Source organism: Leptosomus discolor, chromosome 3 (assembly GCF_034619465.1).
Source record: "Leptosomus discolor isolate bLepDis1 chromosome 3, bLepDis1.hap2, whole genome shotgun sequence".
NCBI classification, from domain to species: domain Eukaryota; kingdom Metazoa; phylum Chordata; class Aves; order Leptosomiformes; family Leptosomidae; genus Leptosomus; species Leptosomus discolor.
The window spans coordinates 49,893,433-49,913,319 of record NC_141393.1 but is presented as its reverse complement, the minus strand read 5'-3'; the positions used below and the strand labels follow the sequence as shown (position 1 = coordinate 49,913,319).

Genomic DNA, 19,887 nt, shown 5'->3' with positions numbered 1-19,887 from the left:
CCCTTTTCCACATGAAGCACCTTCACGATCACATCAGATCTGTGCTCTTGTATCTCCAGCCCTTCTAGCAGAAGTTAGGCTGACTCCCCAGACCAACAGTTCAATCATCTGTTGATCAAAAGGAGTCTTTTCTCTTCCCATTCTGAATCCGTGGGAGACCTGGAAAGCTCTCAAAAATAATTCACATCCTAAACACAAATGCTGGCAAACTCTGCCTCATTTACAAAAAAAATAATCCACTTTGGCAGAGTGTCAACATCCTTGTTCCGTTCCTGTTCCTGAAAGAAAGGCAGCTTTCAGGGCCACAGTAAGATTTCCTTTACAGCTTGTTACTAACAGAAAAGAAAACAAATCAGGAGACAGAGTTGTAGCCCACAGAGACCCACGGGTCGATGGAGGGAGAGGTCCTGAGGAGACCTCCGGTAACAACTCATTATCTGCTGTTCCAGTGCTACAGCATCAATGCAGGGCTCCTGCAAAAGTCGAGACAACTGAACAGAGGAAAATGAGAGTAGAAATGTTACTGGTATTGGGAAACATGCTGATACAGGAAGACAGCTGTCACTCATCATGCCTTGTTGCTACCTGCTGCTTGCTGGTCACTAGTATCATGTGAAGCACAGATGTTTGCAAAGCCTCTAAACCTACAAGTACTGTTGTTCGTCACAGGGACCACACTGGGACAGCAAGGCTGAGGACAGCTGCCATCTAACACCACTTTCTCCCCCACTCCTCGGAGCATGTGTGCTCAAGCAGCATGACAATCGGAAGTCGACAAAGGCTATTGGAGTGCAGGGTACAGGGGAAAGCGTCCTGCAGGGTCATTTTTCTTCTGGTTTTAGATTCTGATGTGCCTTTTAGGGCAAGATAGTCCAATCCAACAAACAGCCCCATTAGGAGATGACCCAATTAACTCTATTCAGTGTATTTGTTTCCTAATAATATTCCTTTGGACTACCCTATATCATTTTTCTTTTTACCAAATGATCTGGTGTCCTTTCGCTATTTTTCAGCCACGTCCGCACCAGCAGATGGTATGAACTGGATGGCCCCACGGGCTAGCCTGTGCTGCTTCTTCCTTGCCACAGCCCTCCAGGCACATCACCACTTCTGCTGGCAGTTCCCAGAAATCGCCCCCAGAGGCTCACCCTGCCCTCATGATTTCAAGCAGCCCCTCGACTGCTGCCTCATGGCTACGGCAGCACAACCAGCCCATGGAGCTGGATGGGGTACTCGAGGGCTGCAGCGCTGCCCCGCGAGCAGCCTTGCTGCTCCCCTTGGAGTAACCAGGTCCTGCCCCACCGCTGCGCCCCACCCCTGTACGGTATTAAATAGGCATTAATCCTGCCCAGAGGCTAAACGGCAGCTACGCGCTCCTCTGCAGCCCTGGCACTCATCCCCTTGTGCCTACACGCATTTCCCCATCTGGCTAATAGGAGCGGGCCTGGGGCCGGGGCCTGGGCCTGGGCCGGGGACCTGGGCCTGGGACAAGGGCCAGGCGTCGCGTCCTTCTCCGGCGCCCCCTCCTCCGGCGCCCCCGGTCGCCACCTAGCGCCCCCGAGACGGCGTTGCCGGGCGGCGCCCGAGGGGGCGCTAGGCCGGGCCGGGGCGCCTGAGGGAGATGGCGCGGCGGAAGGGCGGAGCGGAGGGGGCTGCGCCGCAGCGGGGAGCTCCCGCCAGGTCGGGCCGCGCCGTGCCCGGAGCGGTTTCTCAGGGCGGCGCGGTGGTGAAGGGATAGAGGCAGAAGGTGCCCGCCCGCCGCCGGAATGCTTGCTCGGTTACGGCAGAGCCCGCCCGAGCCGCCGAGCCGCTCGCCGTCTGGGCGCGCCCCGGGGCCGCGGCCGCTGCTCCGCGGCAACGGCTGCCGCTCCCCGCGAGAGGGAGACAGAGCCCGGCGCTCCCCGGGCAGCCAGTAGGCGAGGGCAGAGGGCGCGCAGGGCACGGCGGAGGTGGCCTCGCCGAGCAGGAGGAGGTGAAATTACGGGGAAGAAGTCTCAGCTGGGGACGCCTTGCATCTCTGGCACTCTGCTGCTGGCGAGGCGCCCGGGGCAGGCTGCAAAGTTCCAGATGTGGTCCTGCGTGCAGTTACCAAAGAGAGATTCCTCTTTCGCCCTCCAAAATGTGTTGCGTTAGCATATCTGCTGCTCCAACAGCCAACGCAGGCTGTTCATTCAAAGGCTGTGAGCCTGCAGGCCAGCGCCTGGTGTGGTTGTAGGCTGCTTCCTGGAGATGCAGTCTCTGAATGCCTGAGCCTACTGTCACAGCCGGGAGTGAGATAGCCGTGAGAGCCAGAGCAGGGGAGCTCAGGAGTGTGCTGGGATCACAGCTGTTCCTGGTGCTCCTCTTTAAAACTGGAAGAGACAATAGCACTATCTGCCCATCCTACCCTGTCTCTGAAGTACTGCAGAACCACACAAAAGAGACCACATCCTCAGTGTTTCCCTCAAAAGAGTAAGTAGCAGGAAAAACACTTCAAGACAAAGCTCTGCAAAATTTCAGCATCGCAAAAATATCCAAACAGACTGCAGTGTGGTGGTGTATTTGCTTTAAAACATGAGTAGGCAGAACAGGCTGAAATACGCTGTAGGCAAGTGATCTGCTCGGGTAGAGGGAGGAAGTATTGGATGAGCTAATGATTCTTTTTTGACTCTGCTGTTATAAAAAGTGCCAGGGGAGCTCTAGCATTGACCCAGAGCAAACGGGACTTTGAAGCGTTACCAGAAATCCCACCGTGAACTGCAAAGGACTCGGTGCCTCAACTTCCGAAGCACCAAGGCTGAGTTAGCCCTGTTGCTGAAACATGTTGATTCCCCATATTCTACTGGTTAAAGCAATGATTTTATTTTGTTTGCTTTCACCTCCTGAATGGTCATGGGCTGTGTTGGGAGAGCAGGTTTAATTGTTGCTTTAGAATCAATGATGAAGAGGAGACAAGCCTAAAGTGTGTAGAACAGTGGACAGAACAGAGTTGGAAAAGCAGGCTCTGCTTTCATCACTTTCAGTGAAATGTGAACAAAGAGACAGTCAATAAAAATTCATAGAGGATTGATGAAAGGCTGTACCTTCGCTGGTGGGAAACTGGTAAAGGAAATACTAGTCTTAAGCTGTATCCAATTAGCTTATGAATTCATCATGGAAAGATACCATTGGGACCAACAGCTTAGCAAAACCCAAGAAGCAGGAGCTTTCGTATGCTATAGGGAGCAAAACCTTCAGCTATCGCTACCAGAGCCTGAAACACTCCTGGTCCATTGCGATGCTGCTAGCAGTTGCCCGACACTGTTTTCCAGAGTTGCCTTGGAGTGCGTTGGAGGTGTGTGAAGGAGCACTGGGAACTTCCTTGGGGCTGGTTCTGCAGCCCAGCGCTTGAAGGAGGAGAGAGGAGAAGCTCTTTGATATAGCCGATGACCCTTATAAATGTTTATGCTTTGCTGAAGGCCTCTGGGGAATCAGTTATGCTGAAGTATGTCCAAGAAACGCAGAGAACAGAAGATTTCCAGGGTCACAGTAGTTAAAGTTTTTAAATAAATCAAAACAAACCAGAAGTTCAGCAGGGTTGTAACCTCCCATGACTTGGGGCCCGGGCCGATCCCTAGCAGATGAGCACTGGGAGAGAAGTTATTCCCACTGTAGATCTGCTTCCTGCCTAGTTGTGCTTGCCCTCTCCTGCCCATGCCCTTCACAAGAGTCACCGTACAGGAATAGCTGGAAAGGCACAGCATGGCTCTGACTCCATCCCACCTCGCCCTGTCTTTGACATGCCTTCCTGCCCCTGTAGCACACTTACTCATGCAGTCCCCTCCGTACCAGCCAGGTCTGCACTCTGCACAGTAGATCCCCTTGATGTAGAAGTCATCAAGCGTCCCTCCCCAGGAGCCGTTGCGGCAGGACTTACAGTTCTCAAAAATGGTGCAGCCTGAAAGGAGAGGCACTGTTAGAAGAAAGCCAAGGCGGAGTGTCCTGCAGGGAGAGGAGCAGCCTCTCTCTCTTCCACAAAAATTGCCAATGACATGAGTACTGCTGTGGTGCTGACAGCTCCCCTGCTTTGAACTGTACCCAACCTCCACCCCCAAACTCTAGGCAGCGCAGACTCTCAGATTTGGAACCAAACTCCCAGTCTGTCTTGCCCAAACCTCTAAATATCATTGCTCCAACTGTAAATGCCTCTCTCAGGAGTCAGAGTGTGGATGCTGGTGCCACTCAGGCCCAGCCCAGGTGATTCTGATGTCTTCTAAACTGGTCCTGTCTCCTCCTGCTCTCACCTTTCTCTTTGCCCTTTCCTCCTTTCTAGCTTTTCTCTCCCTTCTTGCCTTGAGGATGCAAATCATCACAGAGCACCTACAAAACACTTCTGGTGGGAAGCCAGCTGCAACATCACCCTTTGGCAGCTCCCAAACCTGCCCAAGATGCACCGAGGACAACACTGCTTGTAGAAAGTGAATTATTTTTTTTCTGGCAGCAATGCTACCTGCTGCAAGGACACCTTGCCAAGTCTCTTGCTGCTGTCAGCAGAGTGGCAGAGGGAGTTCCTGAGGAGACGCCAGGCAATCCCATGCCCCAGTGAGGTGTACCTGCCCCTGCCACTCCCCTGCCCAGCAGCTACCCTTATGTGCTGAAACCTTGGCCAAAGATCCAGTGTGAACACAGTGTGGCCCTAAACACACCTGGGTGGATTAAGCAGGAGTCACACTCATTCTCCTCGTTCCTGCAGCAGGGAATGGTGTAGCCCACTCTTTCTTTCCGTCCTGGGCAGATGCACTCAATTTGGTCGTATTCGCAGCATTCCCGACACATGATATTCCACTCGGCGCCCGGGCACTTTTCATTGATCACCGTGTACTCTGCAAGCAGGGAACAGAGTGGGGGACACACGGGTGTAATGCATTATCTGCCGAGGATTGGCAGGATATTATTCAGTGATCTGTCATGATGTATGGTGTGAGGCTAGCCAAGGTCTTTGGCCCAGGAAATCCCAAACTACATGGTAACGTGCAGCTGAAATGTCAGGCCCAAATGGGTGCCTGAAGAACAGGCGGGCAGTTTTGCACTGCCAGCTGGAGGAGGCAAGCAGACCAGAGGAAAGGAATATGTTCACTTCGGTCTTTTCTCTGCAAGGCCTTCCCATTTCTGTTGTGAGAAAAATAGTTTAAAAAATCCACAGTGGATGACACCACATGAGAAAGTCTTCTTCAGATCACAGGGCTGATTTATGGCCTCATATATAGTATAGATTATCTGAACTATAATAGCATGCTTTGGTCATATTTCTGTTTTTTAATTTGCTACTCTTAAGGACTAGGGTGTCCACCAGGAAAGGCTGATTTCGAGGCTGGGTTTTAGCCAGTTTCACTTCGTTTTCACTCAGAAGCATGTGGTGTTGCGCTCAGCTTTGCTGCCAGAGGAAACAAGATTTTTCGTTATTTTTAAAGGTTCATTTTGTCTGGCATTTCTAATATGGTAACATTATTAATATTTTTTATTATTTAGCATAGCCTCATATGCTGATATTTAAGCTATGCTGGAAGTGCCCTTTTAGGAAACAGCCTCAGACTGTGACTCCAAACCACCACAGTGAGTGCAGATCCCGTCTTTCTCCACCAGCATGCTGTCTAAATTCTACAAAGTGAAATCTAATGAGTGCACGGTGCTGTCAGCATGTCTACTAACCAGCTGACAGACCTGATATCTGCTTTCATGGAGTTTGATGGTAAAAACAGAGAGCGCAGACTAGAAAGATGAGACATGAAGGAAACATAATGAGACTATATCTTTCTTCTTCCCTCTCTCCTCCCCTTATTTCCTTTTTTTTTTTTTCATTGCAGTTAGGCAACATCCTTTTTCCTTTTGTTTTAAACTCTGAGTTACAGGGCTGCCTTGTCATTGTAACAAGCCATATATCTCTGAGGAGCAGCATGCCCATCCGTGCCTGTTCCTGGCTCCCTTCTCACACTGCTGTCTTTTGTTTCATTGTGCTCACAACCTACTTACCATGTCTGCTGGAGCTCCCTGCCACTGAGCCTTGCTACTCTGTCTCACTTGATTCTCCACGGCCTCATGAAGCCTGGTTCCTGGAAGCTTATCTTTCCCCCTAATGTTATAAATTAGAAGGCTCCATAAAAAATGGACCACCAAACTGTTTCTTATTTTTTTTTCCCCTTTGGCTGGGAAATGAAATTCAGCCCCTTATGCTCCTCAGAACGGAGCCTTTCACTTGTGCCTGGTGTACTGACTGGGGAGAGTCCACCGCTGCTCTGAGTTTGGAAACCAGGCTGCTGTTTGTGCTGAAACCTTTCTGTTCCTCCTCCCCGCCTCCCTAATCATTCCAGAAAGAAAAGGAACATAATTTCTGCCATTCAATAAGGTTCTGTATTTTTTTATTCCGATAATAAATTCTCGCATCTAAAGAACCTTAGTGGTTAGCAGCTATATAGCCTTTTGCCTATAGATCTCAACATGCTTGACAAAGTCCTTTTTCCAGATGGGAAACTGAAGCACAAGGGAGGTGAAGTGACTTTGCTCAAGGTCCCAGAGAAAAACTATAGCAGAGCCAGGAATTAAACTTATGCCTTCTAATTCCCAGAACAGCAGTCAGTCAACTTGGCCAAGTTGGGACTTTTTAACCTATGGCTATTATTCTCTTTTAATGAAGCCTTTTATCTAGAAACTGTATCTGATTCAGATTCCAGAGCAAATTGATTACACTCAGTTTGATACATCTCACTGTACATGAGTGAAAATAGCTGTTTCTGTGGTGTATAGGGGTGGGGAGTCTCACTCCTTATTGCAGGAGGACTCCCCAAGGTCTGAGTAATAAATAACTACACTACACTCAGGAGCTTTTGCAAAGCTTCCTTCAAATTCTCGTCTTTCCCAACTCAAGCTAGAAATCTGATTTCTCTCAAGATTGCTAAAGCTTATTAAGAAAATGGCTACATCCATTTGGGTTGTAGCTGTAGCTTGCCCAGGAGAAATCACTATCTGTAAGATGATCCAACTGTTCACAGGCAAAGTTGCGCTGGTGTGACTAAGGCACGTCTCCAGCCTTGCAGGGATTCAAAACCTGGCGAGACAAGGCTGCGAGCAGCACAATATAACTTCCAAGTTAGCACTTCTCTCAGAGAGGGGCTAGACCTGATGACCTCCAGAGGTCCCTTTCAACCTAAATTACTCTATGCTTCCATAAAACGTTACACCCGGATTTGTCTGTGCAGGAGTGTGTGTCTGCATATGCGTGTTCATTTTTATATGCAGAGCTTGTGTAAACAACAGGGCGAAAAAGCAGATGCCACACTTATTCTTGGTGAACTGAATGGGTGTATTTGTAGCGTAAGTTCAGTTTAAGGTTAATATTTAGTGTTAAGATGGGAGCAGCAGATCTTGGCCCTTAAAGAATTGTAAAAATAAATTTACTGCCACCTAGAAATGCTATTTGCTCACTTCTTGCCCTTGTCTCAACTGAGACAATGAAAATAAACTGTCTTTTGATTTACTGACAGTTTAATTCCCTTTCAGGTTCACAGGTACTGCAGTTTGAGCACATATATAGCCTTGATAAGGAAATTTGTGGATTTGAGACTTTTTTTAAGTGACCCTTTCTAGATTTTTTCTTCACAGAAACAATGAAATCTATTATTCTGAAGTTTTGTAGAAGCTATTCTTTAAAGAAGTTTGTGTGAAGACTTTGCACACCTCTTTGATAGCGGTTGTTTTGCATAAGTATCTCCAGGCTACTGAACAAAAGGCAAAGGAAACCTTTCCCTCAGAAATTTAAGAGGGAGATGCAGAGCCACTAGTGTGTGTGCTGAATGTTTGTGTTGCTGAGCTCAGCCTGGGCTCCAGGGAGGAAGAGCCATAGCCCTGCTCCCCCTTATGTGCTTGGGGAATGGTGAGCACTGGCAGCTCCCCACAATCACACTTGGCCATTATTACCCCAAAACAGAAAAGAAAGAGGCAGAGAAGAGTGGTGAGAGATTTATTGACTGAGTAAATTACTGGAAGCCAGGCCTTGGCCAGCTGTGGCAGAGATAATTGTGGGGTGTTTTGTGGGCCTGACTTGGATAGTACTCCAAAGCAGGCTGTCTGGCTTGCAGGGAGTGCCTGTGTCTCCCAGAGTCAAACACAGTCCATAAAGTGGCTTGACCTGATTTTGGGAGAAGCAGGAAGAAGCTGCTTGACAACCCATGCAAAATATTTAGCTCAAAAGAACAAACAAGACTCTGGACAGGCAAATAAACAGTGGATTAATTTATGGGATTTTAATGATGGAAGAAAAGCCCATTAAATCCAGGCATAAACAGCACAGATGGAAGCAGCTCAAGACCATGGAAACCAAGCAAGAAATGGCCATGTTGGGGAAGCACGTGAACTTCCGGGGAAGGTGCAGAGCAAAGACCGGCTTGGCTCAGGAGCCTGGCAGAGCACAACGCAAAGTTTCACCCGATGCTTTGAGTCCAGCCTGAGGGACAAGTAAGGTGGGAGATGAGCACTGAGGCATACGCAGGGTGGCTGGTAATTCTCATGCATTTTCCAGGTTTGGATGGCAACATGTTCATGCTTTTCATGGCCATCTGCACCTAGCAAGACCGCTTAGTCCTTGTGGCACATGTCAGATCCTAAAGGTTGCCAGCAATGGATTTTGTAAGGTGGCTGTAGGAGGGGACGTTCCCAGTCAATGCCCTCCCTGTTAGCAGCCCAGTCCGGGAGCTGAGTTACAGCAACGGCAATTCATCAGAGTGATGCTGCCACCTCCCCTGCTCCCCTGTGCTGACCCAGGGCTTTGGAGGATCCAAAGTCTCCTCACTTTGGGGAGCCCTCCCCACTAACAGGTAAGCCCTGAGCTGCCTCTGTGCTAACCTGCAGGCGGGTGATGAGCCGCAGCAAGGGGAAGATGGAGCAGGACTGTGTGGAGGGGTGGGCTGGCTGATCCTGCTCTGCCCACTGCTGAGCCAGGACTGAGAGACAAGCCACTGAAAAACAGATGAAGAACATCTACAGAGGAGCTGACACCGAATTAGATGCACAGCCAATTTGCTGAGTAGTTTAGTGCGTACTGACTTCCCCTATCAGTAACAGGACCTCAGTCCCCCCACAGATCCTCAGGACTGCAAAGGCAAATCTTTCAGTCTTTGCTCTTCATGTTCACTTGGCTCGGTATTTGCCTTTTTAGAAGTGGTGCTTGCCTGCCTGCCTCTGTACCATGGACCCACAGGAGCCAGGGAAGGGAAGGAAAGGAGTGGAGGCAAGTTACTTCTGGTGCTGCAACAGCTTGAAGGGTAAATAGTTTTAATCTGCTGGACTATCAAGCTTCTACTCAGTCACTCACTTCCTTTATGAAATTGTAGCAAATCCAGCTCTGATTTGACTTGACTCACTCACATGCCTCACTTTCTCTGGCCCAGAATTCCCTTTCTGGCTTCTTATTTTTGCTTCACCTTTTCAAAATGTGCCAGCTTCCTTGGCCAAGATGTGCTTGGGCAGCCCAGTGTGCAGCAGAGGAGCTTGAACAGCGACATCTTCATCATCTCCCTGACACAAGTGCATCTGGTTTTGCTATCACCCTCGTGGTCTGGGCACACAAACGACTCAGACATCTCTGTTCTCACTAAACCTCAAATACCATCCTGTTCCAAACTGCAGGACTTCGGAAAATTAGGTGATAAAAACCACACAAGAAATTCTTTTACTAGTACTTGGGAAGGGTCATGTTGGAGGTTTGACAGGAATATTATTTGACATTGAGAGAAAATGCAACCTTCCAAAAGGGTAGTTTTTACTGCACCATTCTGAAAAGGCAGAAGTCTCCTTGGAAGATAAGTGAAGGCTCCATTAGCACTCACCCTGAAGACTGGAGATATGTTACTTAATCTTATGCCAGTGAGTTCAAAGAGGATGCCCAAGTAATAAAAAATAGCTGCAAAGAGAAGACCACCTTAAAGCACTAGTTCTATTCAATACAAGGTCTGCTGGAGAGGATAGTGATAAATCCTGTGGGATATACAATGAGCCCAGTCAAATCTCTCATTCAAGGGAAAAGCAGAGACCTATCAGGGATGGAAAAAAAATCTGATCATCAAAGCAAGCTATGTCTTGGAGTTCAGGGACAAAGGAAAAACTGCCAAAAGCCAAGCTGAATTTGACCTTGCAAAGGAAATTAAAATACTAACAAAAGGTTCTTCAGCCATATAAAGAAAAAAGAAATAAGGGAAGAGGAAGAGCAACTCCTGTGGGATTGGGGTGCGGATGAAATGTGAGACCATGGTGCAGAATGTGATAAGTTATTAGCTTTCATCTTCAGGGAGGTTGTTTATGGAGACTCTGTGAGCAAGGGTTTGAGGGTGTGGAAACAAATAAAGTGTGATCCATGTATTAGTGAGCTTCTAAGCAACTGTACTTTGCACCTTGGGATATTCAAGTAAACCACGTTCAATTTTGGTTTACCTCACTAGGTCAGGCTTAAACCTTCAGTGATTCAGGAAAAGATTGACAAGTGCATTGGTGCCTCGGGGTGTGTCAGGCAGCTTGTCATGGAAAACCTTCAGCTTCAGCACACTCATCTTTTGCCATGGTGAATTTGTCAGTCATAAGATACCTTGCTAGATAGTAAGAGGGGTTTTGATCCAAAGGTCTGGGAAAATTACCTTGCTAAGATCTGACGTGAATTGAAGCAAGCCTCATTACACTGATTAACTCTTGTGTCTTCCACTTCTTTGGAAGAATGGCTTTTTTTAGACTGCAGTCACTTTAAACTGATATAAGCCCATGCTGCTGCTGAGATGGGACACTTTTCTCCCTTCTCTCCCTGACTTCCCATTCCCACTCCCTGTCTTTATGCTGGCATTAGCTGCTATGTGGAGGGATCAAAGGACTGCATTCTGTGATTCTGTGACCGATCCACCAGAAAACCAATTTGCCATCTCCATCTGTCCTTAAGGGACCCCCCCTCTCCCCGAAAAGTTTGCAACCTAAATGTTCTCCACAGTCCTGGAAAAGAGAGAGGACCTTAGGACCCTGCTGGATATACGTATTTGTCAGAATTCCTGAAAGATGGAAGAAATCACTTTATAAGGACATCCGTGTCTTGGTCTGAACTGATGGAACTTACCATCCTACAAGTCCATTCTGTTCTCCTGCAAAGATGAGTTCTCCTTCCATGCCGCAATTTATCCAGCAGCACATTGGTAAAACACTACTTAGGCTCAAAGAAGTATTATTTCAATTTGCTCCAAAATACACCATACAAATTAACAGTGCATTGTAAATAAGAGCAAAGACAAACAGATACATCTCTAAAATTAAAGTCCACAGGAGTGGACTTTGATGTTTCGACCAGTTCATGTTCCACAGATGAGAACGTGCCCCTTTTTATTCAACTGCATTTTAATTTTTCAGCATGATGCTCAAAACCAATTACTGGCTTTGGCAGAAGAAATGAGCATTAGAGTTTGAAGGAGGAGTTTCTTAAGGCCCTTATTAGGGAATGTTTGGCCATGTAATAATTCTGAAATGAAACTTTCTCATTTAAAGAAAAAATTGCTCCAACAGAGGTGAAACCTAGTAACAGCTAACATTTTCTTTAGGTCTGTCTTATTTTTATTACTGTTTTATCCAGGTCCTTTCTTAATCAGCTCCACTGTCATTGCACAGATGTGCAAGCTAGGCCCCACCCTGTAGGTATCATGTGTGTGGATGCTAACATTAATAACAAGAAGTGCTCTGAGCACACAGGACATCTAGAGTTTGTCAGCTGGAAATGAGAAATGTATTGAGTGAAACTGCAGCTCTATTGTGATGAACAGTAAAACTCTCCGTTTGATTTCAGTAAGGCCAGGAGAAATACACCTCGGAAGGGAAGAGGAACGTTCCCTTTAAAAGGCTTTTACTGGAGCTTTTGCAAAGCAGTGTGCCCCAAACCATTCATAATGATGAAAAGTGCAGGTCTTTATTCTTAACCTCTTTTTGCCTCAGATAACCAACCTATTGTGCAAATGGCACTTGTTTTCCTAATAGATATGCTAAGAGGATGAAAGGGATAATTCTGACTCCAAAAACACTTACTTCTCTTTAGAAATTATGTACCTATTACTCTTTTTAGCAGCTGGGCTAATTAAAAGAGGAGCTAAAATACATGCCTGTTTTAGTTTTACTCAGTGTCCTTACTTTATGGGTCGCAGACCTTCTCCGAATGATTAGACTGCTTCTCCTACAGCGTAGGTTAGCATCCTTTCCCGGCCATTAGTGTGTGCTTTCACACAGCAGTGAGAATGGGGCGGAGGGAAGAAAGGAGTTCTATTAAAAAAAACCCAAAGCCAGTGGGTGAACACAGGGGGAAATCTACTGTACTAAGCCAAATCTGTCCACTTAATAAACGTGCATTAACTGAACTGTCTTTTTGAAGTCCTAAATGCAGGATTGTGTTGAAAGCACACTAAACTACTACAGAAAGTGTGTTCTGTCTAAGAAATGCATTAAAAACCTGTCTAATATAGGTACAACTGTGTTCTGCTGGATGAGACCACCATTGCCTTAAGCTCTGCCTTTTTAACAATTCAGAACATGTTTCACACAGAAAAAAAGGCTAATGCACATTCTCCTTTGATTCAGGAGTTGGGGTCTGCCTAATGTTTTGAAATAGGAAGGTCTCGATTCCAGGTTTCCTGTTGTCATATACTGTTTCGTAGCTGTAAATTCAGAAATAAATAGTCCTGGTGCTGTTCCTGATAGGCTGTAGGTTTGCTCCATCGTGCTCCTACGGTAGTGCGTTTTTTACATTTGTAAGCTTCTATTCTTAACTACGCTATGACAAAGAAATCATAAACTCCCAACACTTCTGCTCCAAGGAGAGAAGAATTGTTAGTTCAATAAAAAAATTATTTTTGAGGTTTCCATCAGGTCTTTAACAGGATCTCTCATGTGAATTCCAAAGCTTATATCTCTCTCCACTCTGCCTTATTTTGCTTTGTCCATGATAAAAATCAAGCGTCTCAGTGTAACTAAAGGGAAAGCCAAATAAAAATTGTGCTTCCTATTTGTCAGGTCTAGACTTTGCCCATCTAAGTGCTGTATTGGTGGGTTAATGCTAAAAGAGCATTAACACAAATAGCTCTAGGGTTTTCTGTTTCCAGCCTTACCTGAAAACAGGACTGTCAATTCGGTCTTTCTACATGTTAAAGCCTTGCTAATCCCACTGCCCCTCAGCCAATGTTGCCTCAGCTGTGGTGCCCAGCTAGTTGTGTCATTCCCACCATTTTCCTCTCTCAATAAGCTGTATGCCCTGCAGCTCCTCCTGTTGCCTGCTCTATGCACTGCTGCAGAGAGGACTGAGGTAGCTCTAGGGTAGGATGCTTATTCCTACTGGAAACTTCCCATTCCCTTTCTTCCTACGTTTCAGCTGCTGTTTTTCCCTGGTGGTAAGCTGTAACATGCAAGACAGAGCCATACTGCACACCTCCCAAGTCGAAACTGTTCCTTTCCCCATTTTCTTGTACCAGTCCCTCATATCCCCTCCTTTCCCTTTAGGGACAGGCCGGTTGGGCCACAGGCCCAGAGAGCTGCATCAAGTGTTCGTGCCTCCACCACATTTCATATTCAGTTCCAGTTTAAACCTCATTCTCCTCTGCATGCATCTTCCCGCTGCCCTCCAAACACCACACAGCTTCCTTTTGCTGTATCTTTTTGCCATAGTTGGATTTAAATTACAGGCCATCTATGGCACTAGCCAGGGTGTTTTTAGCATCTGAAACAACCCGAAGAAGTCTGCCCTAAACCTCCCCCTCCTTCGTTTTCTTCTCTGTAATTATGCACTGGCATTTGTGATCTTATTATCGGCACTGTGGCCTCGTGTCTTGGTCGGAGAAGGGCTGTGACAGACTAAAATAGCCAGGGTAAGGCTAAAACTCAGAGGTTGCCGCATTACCCTTCAGGCCTTGATTTCTTTCTGGGATAGAGGAACTTATTCTGGCCAGAAAGATTATACTGGTGTGATCAGGAAGAGATTTTGTTGTCTGTGCTGCAAGACAATGAAAGGGAGCAAGTAATGGACATAGCACTTTGGAGCTAGTGACAGCATTGGTGAGGGTAGAGCCCAGCCTTTGCTAATGGGGTCTGGGAGGCAAAGCCAGAATTCTGCCGTAAGGGAGAATATTTGCGAATCTGTGGAGAAGAAGCTGCGGTATTGAAATTCATGACAACATAACGTGAGAATGTGCTTGGGTTATAAACATGGAGGAGTGATCCTAGGCCTGTCTTAAGCGCTTGCTTGCTCTAAAAGTGTGAGACCTGGAATGTGTTGGCAGTCTACTTGCCATAAAGGTTGCCCAGACAGTCCAAACAGACAGCAGTGAAACCCCTGAGCCTCCATCTCAAATTCTGCTCTGCACAGCTTCCCCAGGGTGCATAGTCCAGCCCTAACCAAGGCCTGCAGATGCCCTCTGTCCCTGCGGACAGCTTGCCTCCCTGCCCTATGGCCTTCCTTCTGTTTGCCCCTGCATGATGTCCCTGGTCCTGCAGGAGGGAGAGGGGCATCCACATCCCCAAGGGAGCTTGTGCTGCTGGCAGCACCCGCACGGCCCTGCACAGGGAGGGCTCCCTCTGGGCCCATGGAGCCAAACCCTGGGCACCAGCAGGCTTGCAGGGACCCCTGGGAGCACCTTGAGGTGGCCTTGGGGTCGAGAGTGAGTAACCCCACCTTTTCTCCAAAATAAAAAGCAAGTCTCATTCCCTTTGTCCATGCTAGGAACCTAAACATGTGAACTGAAGTAACCCATTTGCTAAGATTGAATGCATCTGGATGTGTCTGAGTGCATCTGGCCTCCGCTTCTCTAGGCAGAAGCTGGAGGGGGAGGGGAAGAGAGGTTGGGAAGGGTTTAGATAGGCAGAAGCACACACAAACACACATATATTTTTAAGGAAATATGAGTCACTTGCACTTCAAGTTTATTCCAAAAATCAATTCCCAGACCTCCCTGACTCCTGCCCTCAACAGTTGAGGCAGGCCCTGTGCAACTGGGTGTGATAAATAGGGATAAAAATTGGATACATCTGTGGGGAGGAGGCAAAATGCTATTTTCCCACGTGCCCTGACATGCTAAGGCCACGGCACTTCTGAATTGCTCCCCTGTCTATGAGTGCCCCTCCTGCTGCTGCTGGAGGGGACCTCCTGACCCCCTCCTCACACTGCCAGCAGTGTGCTAGGCAAGCACCCATAGCAGGGCAGAGGAGGCACGGCGAGGAAGGAGAGGCGGCAAGGAGGATGGCTCTCCCCCATGTGTCTCCCAGGCCCTCCCTTCTTGCTGTGCTCCTGGCGTGTGAGGAGCTGGTGTCGCGGGGAACCGGCATCCTTACTCCCAGGCTCGCAGCCCCACAACCCCCATGTCCATTGCCTGTTGTTCCTCCTCCTTCCTCCCCTCGTCACTGCTGCCGAGGGGTCCCGAGCGGCCCCGTGCCTGCCCGCTCTGCAGACGATGAGAGACATGCCGCCCCCGCGGCAGGGGAGACTCGTTGCTCACCTAGCCGCTTGAGAGCCGCAGCCCGTGCCTAGAGGGGGCAGGGCTGTTTCTGTGCCACTCCGGCATGTGCCACAGAGCCAGGAAGGTGGCACGTGGTTGAGGATCAGGCCACCACGGGGAAGAGTTGTTGCATGTGGGACGGAGGTGTGGAGCAGCTCTCTGTGCTCGTGCCCCAGGGGGAAACTTTGGCAGGAGGTCAGCCTCCCAGGAAGGCTCAGGCGCTGGTGGCCAGCCTGATGGGTAGACGTCCCTGTTCACTACTTGTCACCTGCAGCCTGGACCCCGAGGGGCCAGCAGGGAAGGACACGACAGAGGCAGACCCTCTGCCGCGGCCCCTGGCAAGGCGGGCTCTGAAGCGCCGTCCTTGACACCAATTATTTATAGTCGTTGCAGTCGGAGCGCCTGTGTACCTGACAGCCCTGCCAGTGAGAGGCACTTACCTTGCCAGGAGTGCCGCAATCTGTGGCAGCTGGAAGGGTGGGTGATTTGAGGGCACGTCACCTCCCAGTCCCTAGGGCTGTATCTCCCAGAAAGCAGCCTGCGATGCTGATAGCTAGCTGCTGCAAGCAGCTCCAGCCACTTCTAGGTGTAAACAACCCATGTTCGTGGCCATAACAACAACAAATTTGCACTCAACAGTAAATGCATTTTGCCTAACCTTATCAAGGAGAAACCATACATGCTGGTTCAGCAGAAACTGGAGTGAAGCGTGAGTATAAAAAAGATCATTCTGCTTTAACAATGCTTCCCCTTTGAAAGAATAATATTGGCAGAACTAAAGCCCAGATTGGAAACAATGTGTGGCTTTTGTTTTCTTTTTTTCCTTCACTTTTTTCCTCCCTTGCCTTCATTCTTGGTGTTGGGGCTGGAAAGGAAAGTCTCTGTCTTGCCAAACTAAACAAATTACACTTTACAATTCAGAGACTTAAATGCCTCTTTTTATCATAATTTCCTTAGCACTGAGTGTTGAGAAAATAAAGCAGTAGTAAGCAAAGTGATTGCGTACCCTTTTCTTGATGGCCATTGGCAAACAAATCCAGCCAGTTGTTTCTCTTTAAGGCTATGGATTTTGCCTGGAAATCTTCCCTGGGCAAACCTCCACACACACACACTCCATGCTAGCAAGTAAAAAATAAATAAAGCAGAGCCCCTTCTTTCTGTTATTACCATCCCTGCAGATCTCTCCACTTCCTATGACAGCGTGTGAGATCAAACCCCTCTGAATGCACTGAAGGAAAGGGACTCGTTCGTACATGCCGGGAACGCACACGCTCACTTACGGTACCTCTTGGCAAGCAGGAGATGAGCAGGAGCTGGAGGAGAATGAGTCCTACATGTGTCCAGGGGGCTTGCTCCATATTGCCCAGGCCAGTGCAGCAGTGTGACTGCTCAGGAAGGGAAGGCAGGCAAACAGCTTTTACTGGGACCTCACCAGCTCCAGGCTGCAAGGAATCTCAGATTTCAGACCTCAGCTCGCTCCCATCCTCACCAGAGGGGAACTACCTTCAAGAGACTTCTCAGGCGTCCAGAAGCAGACGTCACCCCAAACCTCTCCAACTGCTGCCTTAACCCTTTCTGGACTCTGGCAGCCGATCCCTTTTGTGATGGGTTTATTGGCTCCATGCTCAGCTCTGAGACAGCGATTTTCATCTTGGAAAGAAAGACATTGTAAAGGGGGAAGAATCAGAAATGCGAATATCTCTTCATGTGAATCATCCCGGTTGCTGTGGGTGAGCTGAAGTTAAAGACATCTCCAGAAGGAGGCACTTAGTGCATGCTCCCTCTGGGCTTGCAGGGGTTGATGCGCCCCCAGGCACTGCCCCTAACGTGGGTGGGTGCAGAGGGGGATTCCTGGCCCATGCTCCTGTGACCCAGCTTGCCTGGCCAAGTGACATGGCCCACTTTACAACGTGCTTAAAATAGCTGTGCATTTTTTATGGTGGTGCAGATGAATGAATGAGGCTCACAGAAAGTTCACTCCACAGTGGATGAAAACCACAAAACACAAAAGGAATCACTTGGCATACACGCGCTCAAGCTAGTCAAACCCTTTTTACAGAGTCCATTTCTGCCAGGAAATGCAGTTCTGGCAAAATTGAAATGTTTTGTCGGGACATGTTGATATTGAGGAAATGTTCAATCCAAACAAAGGAGACTATTTAATTTGGATTTTATCTTTGTGTCATATTTTGTTTTGCCTTTTCTATTAGCACATGCTACTGATTTTATCTGGTCTTCAGCCAATATTTCATAGCAGTACACTTTATTTTTTCTAGTATTTTTCTTGCACAATTTTTCAATACTATCCAAAGTTCTAAATCAGACTTTCTCAACTTCATTTCTGTAGCAAATTTTCAAAATGTACATATATTGTGAGTACGAAATATTGAAATATTGGCATTTGCTTTGGAGTAGAAACTAGAGTATCTCAAAAAGCTTTAACAAATACCTACAGCTGTTTGTAAAGCTCTTAGGCACGTTAAGCAACCTCAAAAATTTGAGAGCAGTAGCCAGTGGAAACCTTGAGTAGTCTACTGCAGTGGAAAATCCATTACGCCTTCAGGTGGTCTTTTACAGGGTGAATTCCTTTATCCAGAGAGCTCTCTAGGTTATGCTTGTCTGTCTACCAATCCGTTGACTTTTAACTGTGAACAGTCTTCGTAGCGTTTGTGCGCTTCCCACATAAGACAATACCAAAGTATTCATTATTCTTTTTTCTCTAAATCTCTTAACACTGATGTAGACCCACCATTGAGCATACTAATATAAGACATGAGACACATGCCAAGATTTTAACCGTTATGGCACATGGTGCTACTGAGAACATTTCAACGTAGCATGGTACTTGAAGGACATTCTGCACTTAGCTGTCGTTTGGTTTCTGTATGGCTCCCAACAGTGGAAACGATGCTGACTGCAAATACAGTAACGATCAGTCAATAAACATATACTTCCCCCTTCTCAAACACCATCTTTCTAACTATTTCAGTATGACCTATAGATACGAATTGTGGTGGGTTAACCTTGGCTAAAGACCAAACTCCCACCCAGCTGCTCACTGCTTCTCAGCAGGACCGAAGGTGGAGATGAAGACAAGCAAGCTGGTTACCAGTTACTGTCACAGGCAAAACAGACTTGACTGGATTTGTTGGTCATCTCAAGGCCCTAGAGCCCTGAAATCCTGCCTTGGTGGCCCCCTTCTCCTTTCTGTTCCCTCACACATATGCTCAAACTGTTTCCTAATTCCAGCTTTGGGTTCCTCTAACAAGCCATTGCTGGTCAGCAGCAGGAGGAAAAATACTGAGGAGAAAATGAAAACAATTAAAACAGGGAGCCCTGACCTCTTCACAGAGAAACACAACACTATTTTCATGTCTGTGGAATCCTAAGTAGTTTTTTTCCTAACCCTTATTTCTAGTAAACAATTAAATTATTTAACCTAGTAAGTACTTTTAGGACTGAACATTGGCTTATGGATATCTGAGGCTTAGATATATCTGAGGGGGAGTCTCACAGAGACATAAACCAAAATCTGGTCTTGGTGTGTGAAGTGAAGGGAAATTCCAGAGCGCTGAATGATGCTGGACATAGGGCAACAGAGCGTTAAGGCCAGACACAGAGGACCTAATACTTAGGTTTCTCATAAAGGCCAGAACCATTGGGGAAAACATACCCACAAGGGCCACAACGGTTTGTTTATTTGAGCCAGTTCCTGTGGCGAGATGTTCAACACTGTAGAAAAGACATAGCTGAAGTTGTGTCTTTGTCTCGTGCGAGGACCAACTCTGCGGGGACACCTTCTGTTTTAGGGTGGAAAAGTGGTCTTTCTGTTTTATGGGAGAGTGGGCTAAATGGGAAAACTGGTAGGTCTATGACATTTTTTTAGTTTTCTTGTCTCTGGGGGAAGGTAATCATGTCACCAGGAAATATAATTGCACTCAGCTTTACTCTACAGTGCTTCACTTAATTGGCACCTTGCAAAATCAGTTTAGTTGGTGGATCCACAGCTGAGCAGCAAAGAAGTGATTTCAGCCGTGATCGATCCCACAGACTTGCACATGGCCTAATTACACAGGTTGTCTGGCGGGATGTAGCTTTAGCCCCAAAAATGACTCTGGGCAACTTACACAGTGCTCCTGAATGCACTTCTTGCATTCCTATTAAGAGGCAGGGACCAAACCGGGCAGGTTATACGGGCCAAATATTTCAGGCTATATGTAATCCTCCATGAAAGAAAGCTAAAAGCTCTTAACCATGTGTCTGTGCTGCTGAGGAATCTCATTGAGGCATTTGGCTACAAAGTTTGTGTCTGCCCTATTGCTGAACATACTAAGAGTCCAGGTTTGAAAATTACACTCCACTGAAAATGAGTTGTAAAACAGAG

At 47.4% G+C, this 19,887-nt stretch overlaps 1 protein-coding gene across 5 annotated transcripts in view; it reads right to left on the bottom strand.

Moving 5' to 3' along the window:
- Positions 1-16,861, bottom strand: part of PAMR1 (peptidase domain containing associated with muscle regeneration 1) — a 55,471-nt gene extending 38,610 nt beyond the window's left edge. For 3 of the 5 annotated variants that reach the window (XM_086462837.1, XM_086462839.1, XM_086462840.1), the window contains exons 1-3: positions 7,061-7,084; positions 4,665-4,839; positions 3,788-3,916 (exon numbers count right to left, since the gene is read on the bottom strand). In XM_086462837.1, the coding sequence (XP_086318963.1) occupies positions 3,788-3,916; positions 4,665-4,794 (259 nt within the window). In that variant the 5' untranslated portion in view covers positions 4,795-4,839; positions 7,061-7,084. Of the gene's footprint in view, positions 1-3,787; positions 3,917-4,664; positions 4,842-7,060; positions 7,085-16,788 lie in introns of those variants that run through there. The other 2 variants (XM_086462836.1, XM_086462838.1) reach the window with 2 other exon arrangements.
- Positions 16,862-19,887: the final 3,026 nt, after the last annotated feature.